This window comes from Geospiza fortis, unplaced genomic scaffold (assembly GCF_000277835.1).
Source record: "Geospiza fortis unplaced genomic scaffold, GeoFor_1.0 scaffold450, whole genome shotgun sequence".
NCBI lineage: Eukaryota > Metazoa > Chordata > Aves > Passeriformes > Thraupidae > Geospiza > Geospiza fortis.
The window spans coordinates 1,727,934-1,735,887 of NW_005054416.1; the positions used below are offsets into that span (position 1 = coordinate 1,727,934).

Genomic DNA, 7,954 nt, shown 5'->3' on the forward strand with positions numbered 1-7,954 from the left:
GCACCAAAACGCGGCGTTTGGCCTTTCACTCAGGCACCCCACAATGCAGCACTTAAATCTCTCTTGGTGACGCCCAAACACTGAGTGACCCCGGTTTCAAGACCTCCCAAACACAGGCCATGGTCTCTGCTTCACGCCTCTAAAATGCAGAACTTGGTCTCTCTGAGATCCCAAACGCTGTCTGAGGCACCTTGGTTTCAAGCCCCCCAAACCAGTCCTTAGTGTCTCTTTCTGTACTTGGCCGAATGAGCCCAGTTTTGAGCCCCCAAAAAGCAGCACTGGGTGTCTCTGTGCGAGCCCCAAAACTGCTCCAGTCCATCGCGTTCGGAGCCCCCAGAAGTGCCCCGGGCCATGGGCGGCCCCAGCTGGGCCCCAGCAGCAGCTCCCTCACCCCCCGTGGGATGGGGAAGAGACCAGAGACAAAAATCCAGCTCAGAGCACTTTAATAATGGAAACCAGTCAAATACAATCATTTAATATTAATGACAACACATAATAACAGTGAGAGCAACAATGAACAGTGAGAACAATGACAATAAAAAGGAGAGAAGCCATTCCACACCCCCCTTTAACATTATAAATCCAAAAGTTATTCAGAGCACCACAAACTCCCAGTGTGGGGGATTTCCACATTCCTGTTATTTTCTCTGTGGTCCACCCTGGGGATTCGAGGCACTTACTGCTCCTCTGGGCAAGGGAAGGGTTCCTGTGCTATTCCCAAAAACAGAACCCCTGGAATTAGTGCCCTGGGAGCCCAGAGCAGTCTTTCCAGTCACTGGGGGTCACCCAGAGGGTCTTTACCAGCATAAAATGAAAATGACATCCTGGTCCAGTGCATTTCCAGCAGGACTGGACACTGCTGGCCACGGTGACCAGTGCATGAAAATTGGACCAGTGACAATCCAAAGAGGATTTTAAGTTGGAGACTTGAAATCAGAAACTCCAATTTTTTCAGCACCTCTTGCTTAAATGTTTCCCTGCTGGAAGAGCTCAATTAGTATTTTTGCTGACCAGATTGCCAAAGCGAGGGAAAAACAATCAGCATTCCCTGAATGCCTCCATCACTTCCACCACCATCTGCAGCCAGTGGCCGATGGGCAGGAGCTCAAGGGGTGGTATTAATCCCATTATTCCCAAGGTTTGAATGATTCTGGCATTATCCCATGTCCCTGAGTGTGCCAGAAAGCCCAGAGCTCCAGGAGCTGCAGCCAGCTGCAGGCAGGTGTTCTTCCTTCTCAGCTTTTCGGGAGTGTGGGTGCAGGTCCCCCTCCCTGTCTGGCTCTGGGAGTTGTCCCTGCCACAGACCCCAGAGTGATCTTGGGCCCTGCTGGAGCCAATTCATGTCACAGCCCATATCCTACAGGAAAACACGAAAGTGCCCAGCTGGCCCCAGTTCCAGTCAGGAATGTCTCATACAACACTGTGGGGTGTTCCTCCAGCTCTGGAAGGGAAGCTGGGATGAGCCCAATGCCCAGGCTCTCTGTGGAACAGCACTTCAGTTTTTAGGTCAAGGGCTTTTCCTGGTGCCCTGAGGCACAGGATGATCCATAGATTTGTCCCTCCCTTATTTCTCACACACTCACAGACTGAGGTCCTGCTCTTTTTGCCCTCCCTCAGGGGCTGCAATTGCCAGTGGGATTTTCCCACTTTTCAGCAGACCAGGGATCATTCTCCAGTGTCTCCAGGAAATTTCCAGAGCTGACCCATTCCCAGGTACAGAGGTCAAGTACAGAGGTCAGGAAGAACAAAGGTTTTAGCACTTACCATATTTAATTTTCCTTTCCCACAACAACTTGCTCTGGTTCTTTCCATCTCAGAAGGTTCCTTGTCTTTGTTTCAGCCTCAGAGGATTCTGTGAGGAGATTTCACACCCACAAATCAAGATCCCAGACCCACAGGGTTGCCCATGAAGGCAGAGCAGTGCTGGCTGCTCCAGTGAATTTCCTCCATGTGCACAACTTAAAAACCATTACACCACTTCACAGTTACCTGGAGCTGGTGCTGTAACAATGAAAAACTGATTTTCCATGTCCAGAGGCAGGAGACTGTGAGACCTTAAAGTGCACATTGATCTGGGGGCTGTGACTGGATTCCAGCCGGGATGGAGCCTCCTGTGTGTGCAAACCCAGCGTGGGACTGGGAAGGTTTTCACTGGGGGAAGCTCTTCCTTTCTTCCTTGGCAGCTTTTCTCTGGAATATTAAACAAAGAGGGAGGCCTTGTCCTTAATCCAATTACCACAGGGCAGCAAATTACTGTTTCTTGTTTACCAGCTACGAACAAAACTGGGAGCAGCCCTGACAAGGTTGGGAGCTGCTGCTTCACCACACAGTGTCAGCAACAGAGAGAAAACACAAAATGTGTATCCAAAAACAAGGATAAAATGATTTCTCCTGCTTTTAGTGGGACCAGGGCTAATTCTGCCCTGGAGTGACAAAGAACTTCTCCCTCAGAGCCCCAGAGACCCCTCAAAAAGCCAAAGTGCAGCAGGGAAGGAAGGAAAGGCACCTCTGCCTCACCTGCTGGGAACAGGACAGGTCCTGCTGCTCCTGGGCACTGGGAACGTGTCTGGAGCCAAAAGCACCTTCCCAGGCTGGAGGGGCTTCCCTAAAGCACCACCTCTGGTTCACATTCTGCTGGTTTCCCCTCCCTTGGGAAAGGAAGAACTTCATCCAGAGCCTGGAGAAGGAGGAAACAAGGAGGCCCAGGCCATGGACTGTTCAGATGAGCCACGGGGGACACAGAAGCTGTGCAGGGATTTCTGCCCCAGGGGTCACATTCCTTCAAACCCAGTGCAAACTCACTAAAATGACTTTTCCACAAATACCTCCTAAGGCACATGAGAACCTGAGTAAGAGAATGGAATCAAAGCCTTTGTTCCATTGGCCTCACACCCCAAATTCCAGTGGGACAAACAAGTCCCTCTCCTTGGAAGGCAGCATCTCCTACCTGGAGCTGGGCCTTCCCCAGCCTTTGGTGGCCGCTGTCTCCATCCTCCCACACCTCCTCATCTTCCTCCTCGCCAGGGTTGGCTTCCTCACCCTGCAGAGCAAACACAGGGACAGTCACCAGCCTGCTCATCCCAGCCTGGGCAGCAGGGACGGGCTGGTGGCACCCTCTGGATGTCACCCTGTGCCTGGCACCATCCCTGCTCCGTGCCCATCCCCGTTCCTGCCTTGGCAGCTCCTTGGAACGGGATGTGAAACCACAAACGTTTGCTCTGCCGGGGCTGGCACAGCAGAGACTCCCCCGGGGCAGTGGGCAAAGCTCCTGCTCCCACACCCTCTGCCTCCCACAGCCCTGCTGGGGCTGGGCAGAGCAAAGGAAACGCCTCAGCTCCTGCTGGAAATTCCCTCCTGTGCCCGTAAACCCAGAGAGATCGTGGCTGCTCCATCCCTGGAAGTGTCCAAGGCCAGGCTGGATGGGGCTTGGAGCACCCTGGGCTGTGGATGGAATAGCAGGGGATGGATTGAAATGATCCCTAAAGTCCCTTGCCACTCAAACCATTGGGGATTCCATGATCTCTCCGTGCATTTATTTTGCACCATTTCCTCTCAAATTTAGTTTGTTAAAGGAATAACTTTAAAAATATTCCAGGAGTTAAAAGAGGAGTGTGAAACATACAAGAATCATTCCCACACCCACCAAATCATTATTAACTGGAAGCCTATTCCCTTGTCTCTGTGCTTGTTTTGCTTTCCTGGAAGACCTTATGACCCCAGAACCTCTCAGAGAGATGTACTAGGATTACTGGAAGGTTTGCTCAGTCAGAGAGCGAGGGGGGTTTACAACACTTGTTCCTCTGTATCTTTATCCTTTAACCAGCTTTCCCCCAGAATGGTGTTGTGGGAGAAGTTTGGAATTACTAGATATGGATCAGGTTCACATTTTTGCCCCAATGTTTCCCAACTACTTCCAAACTTTTGGAATTAGCCTCACATGACACCTAGAAAACAACTATGAAAACATCAATCAGAGAAATATCTTGAAAAGAGAAAACCACATCCAGCAGCAGCCAAAACAATCCATGTCCCTGTCCCGGTCCCGGCGCCGGCGGAGCCGCAGGAAGCGCACGGCGCGCTCGGAGCTGCAGTACCGACTGTGTCCACAAGACGGCAGCACTGAGGGTGTCGCGGCCTCCGCGCATGCGCCGCGGTTTTAGGGGTCCCAATAAATCCCAATTTCAGTGAATCCCAGATCCCGGATTTGGGGTGCTCCACCGGGAGCAGGGAGAAAGAGCTCTGCGTACACAGAGCTGTTTCTAGGTCCTTCATACAGATAATCTTCTCTACGTTTTTCAAGCCCTTTATTGTTTCATTTATATACCTAAAACATTGTATTTTTATTTTCAAGCCCTGTGGATCCATATTCAGAATTCCTTACAGTCTGAAATCCCATCTATAACACAGCAGATTTATCTTGCAATAAATAGCGTTATATATATATGTATATATTTTTTAATGAGACTCTTTACATTTTCTACTGTTTTACACATAAATGAATTTTCAGGCATTTTGGGGCTATAACCTCCTTTTTGGGGGGGCTCCCACCTGTTTCCCCTTCATTCCCCACTCACCAGCTCCCCCACCACAGACATTGGGGTGCCCCAAATGACACCATCACCTCACAGACTCACACACTTCTCTTTTTCCTCACCACCAGAGAAGGCACAAAAAGAGTCCAAGTTCCCTGGCCAGCAGCTCAGTGCTTCCATAAGAAGCACGTGGACATACCTCGAAAAAAGAGGGAAAATTTGAGGGCAGGGCAGCCCCCCAAAGTGTTGGAGTCCCCCCAGCTCCTGTCCCACAGGCTGGCAGCTGCCCCATGGCACAGGAAGTGTGCCCAGGGGTGGTGTCTCATCATCCCCCTCAGGCCCCACCACTCCAGGCAGAGGACTCCTCAGTTCCAGGAGATGTCTGATCCCTTCCCTAGGCCTTCCCAGACACGGCTGGGCCGTGATGGAATCCGTGCTCCCAGAGCCACCCAGCAGCTCCAGCCCTTGCATTGCTCCTGCACATCTGCCCCAGCCAGGGGAGCTGAAATAAAGCCTGGAAATTTAAAGAGTAAACTGGAAGCACAGCCCCAAACCTCACTCACTTGTTGGTAAAAAGGTGTCTCTGTTTACACGTACCCAGGAAAACCAGTCCCTCTGGGGAAGTCTTGGATTTCCTTTTGCATCAATTGAGTGGCACAGCTGCCAGCTGATGCCATTAAACTCCATCCCCAAAACCCCTGGTCACCCTCAGCTGTGGGGATTTTGGTGTCATACTGCTAGGAGGGACCTCCCGTTACAATACAATAAATCTTCTTCTGTGTTGAATATTCTAATTCTCACTAACCAGTCTAGTGCAATCCTATACAAATCCTATAGCGTTTACATCCAGCCTATAAGAATCATTACATTACCATACTGTGTTACATTTTAAACCCTAAAAACTCCTCTTTGGGCCCCTTCTGCCAAGCTAGCAGGGTCTGCTCTGACCCTTGGACCTGCCTGCAGGCAGAGGGTATTGTTTCATCAAAAGGGGATTACCTTCAGCCGGCCACACCATTGTTTTCCAGTTGTTCAGTAACTAAGGTACCTCAAAGCTTGCTTTCCTTTCAATCTCACAGTTTCTATATTCTCAAAATCTTTTGCCAGGCAATCATATTTATACGGCTTTCCTGTTTCATCTTCCCCAACACATCCCCAGTGCTGTATCTGTTATCCCTTCACCCCCCACTCCTGGCATTATCCTGCCCAAAAAACACAGGCACCTACGGTCCCTATGCCTCCATCACAGCTGTCACTTCAGCCTCCTCCCAGGCAGAAGTGTCCTGCAAAGAGGAACTCAGGAGCAAAACCAGGGGAAGTGAATCTGTCTGTATGGAAAGAGTCACCGTTTTCACAGCAGAAACTTCCTTTACTCTTTATTCCCCAAAACTTGCAGCACCTGCCCCGTGCTGCTGAATCCGAAGCCCAGCCAGGCAGCAGCTGGGCAGAGCTGGATCAGTGCCCTCAGCACCTGTGGCTCAGCATTCCCGAGCAGGAGGTGCTGTCCCTGGCTGGTGACACTGCAGACCCTGGGGGAAGGACGGGAGTGGGGCAGAGGAGGCTGCAGAGAGTCCCTGGTGGGGCAGAGGGAGGGACAGACACCCTCCTGCTCCCACCCCCTGGTCTCAGTTTCCCCTCTGTCATTTCTCACATGCCTCAGTTCTCACTTCTCCTTTCCCTTTTGTCAATTCCCTCAGCCAGCTCATTTTCCCTGCTCCGGTCCCTCCGCTCCGACTGGTGAGTGCCCAGCACCGGCTCGGCCATGGCCTGGGGGCTCGGGGGGGCCTCGCTCACCTGGGCACTGCTGGCGTGGATGACAGGGGCTGAGCAGCCCCAGGAACTCTCGTCCTCTTCGGGGTTTGGGGTGTGCAGAAAGACCTTGAATCTCTCACGTCTGGAAGTTCTGCCGGGGGGGGGCTGGGATAACCTCAGGAATTTGGATATGGGCAGAGTCATCAACCTGGGCTACTCACAGTGCAAGACCACAGAAGATGGATCTTACCTCATCCCAGACGAGATCTTCACCATCCCCCGCAAGCAGAGCAACCTGGACATCAACTCTGAGATCATCGAGTCCTGGAAGGATTACCAGAGCATCACCTCTGCCTCCATCAACCTGGAGCTGTCCCTCTTCTCCTCCATCAACGGCAAATTCTCCAGCGACTTCCACCGCACCAAGACCCACCAGGTGAGAGACAAGGCTGTCACCACCCGGGTGCAAGTCAGGAACCTGGTTTATACAGCCAAGATCGACCCCGAGGCAGCCCTGGACAAGGCCTTCAAGAAGCAGCTGCTGACCATCGCCAGCCACCTGGAGAACAACCAGACCCAGATGGCCGATTTCCTGGCCGAGGTGCTGGTGCTCAACTACGGCACCCACACCATCACCTCCGTGGATGCAGGAGCCACGCTGGTGCAGGAGGACCAGATCAAAGCGACCTTCCTGAAGGACAGCTGGGCCACCCGGAGCGCTGTCACCGCCTCAGCCGGCGTGGCCTTCCACAGCATCATCAATGCGGGAACCAAGGAATCCCTGGATGTCAGCTCAGGCTTCACCAAGCAGTACCTGGACAATCGCACCAACTCCAGGGTGGAGAGCATTGGTGGGGCCCCCTTTTACCCGGGCATCACTCTGAAGACGTGGCAGGAGAGGATTCAAAACCAGCTGGTGGCCCTGGACAGCTTGGGGCTGCCCCTGTACTACTTCATCAGACCGAGCGCGCTGCTGGAGCTGCCGGTGGCCCCGGTGCGGAGGCTGGCCCGGCGCGTGGAGCTCGCCATCCGCCGCTACTACACCTTCAACACCACCCCGGGCTGCACCGACCCCTCCTCGCCCAACTTCAACTTCCACGCCAACACTGATGACGGCTCCTGCAAGGGCACCATGGCCAACTTCACCTTCGGGGGAGTCTTCCAGGAGTGCGTGGTCCTGGGCGGTCCCGACACCGGCGCGCTGTGCCGGGCGCTGGAGCAGAGGAACCCCCTCACCGGGGCCTTCTCCTGCCCCACTGCCTACACCCCGGTGCTGCTGGGTGTGCAGGAGCGGGAGGAGGGTCACAGCCACCTGGAGTGCCACAACAAGTGCACCCTGGGCATCTTCTGCCACCGTGAGTGCCAGGACGTCTTCTGGCTCTCCCGGGTGCAGTTCAGAGCCTACTGGTGCGCCGCGAGTGGGCCGGTGGCTCTGAACTCGGGGTACCTCTTTGGGGGGCTGTTCAGCACCCACGGCGCCAACCCCATCACCAGAGCCCCGTCCTGCCCCTCGGGGTTCTTCCCACTGAAGCTCTTCGGCGAGCTCAGAGTATGCGTGAGCCAGGATTACGAGGCGGGGGCCAAGTACGCGGTGCCCTTCGGGGGCTTCTTCAGCTGCCAGGCCGGGAACCCCCTGGCCGGGCAGCAGCGGGGCACGGCTGAGGACGCCC

At 53.7% G+C, this 7,954-nt stretch overlaps 1 protein-coding gene and 1 long non-coding RNA gene across 3 annotated transcripts in view; one reads left to right on the forward strand and one right to left on the reverse strand.

The window, feature by feature from the left end:
* Positions 1-426: 426 nt before the first annotated feature.
* On the reverse strand, positions 427-3,272 carry LOC115948504. Of its 2 annotated transcripts, none has more exons than XR_004082324.1 (3): positions 2,948-3,272; positions 1,990-2,190; positions 427-1,852 (listed from the first exon to the last, which is right to left on the reverse strand). It is a non-coding gene; the product is annotated as an uncharacterized LOC115948504 (long non-coding RNA). The 2 variants fall into 2 exon arrangements; XR_004082325.1 differs by lacking the exon at positions 2,948-3,272 and adding an exon at positions 2,518-2,827.
* A 2,960-nt stretch (positions 3,273-6,232) lies between these two features.
* Positions 6,233-7,954, forward strand: part of MPEG1 (macrophage expressed 1) — a 2,157-nt gene continuing 435 nt past the window's right edge. Inside the window, exon 1 of the mRNA XM_031061500.1 lies at positions 6,233-7,950. Within this exon, the coding sequence (XP_030917360.1) occupies positions 6,295-7,950 (1,656 nt within the window). The 5' untranslated portion in view covers positions 6,233-6,294. The remainder of the gene's footprint in view (positions 7,951-7,954) is intronic.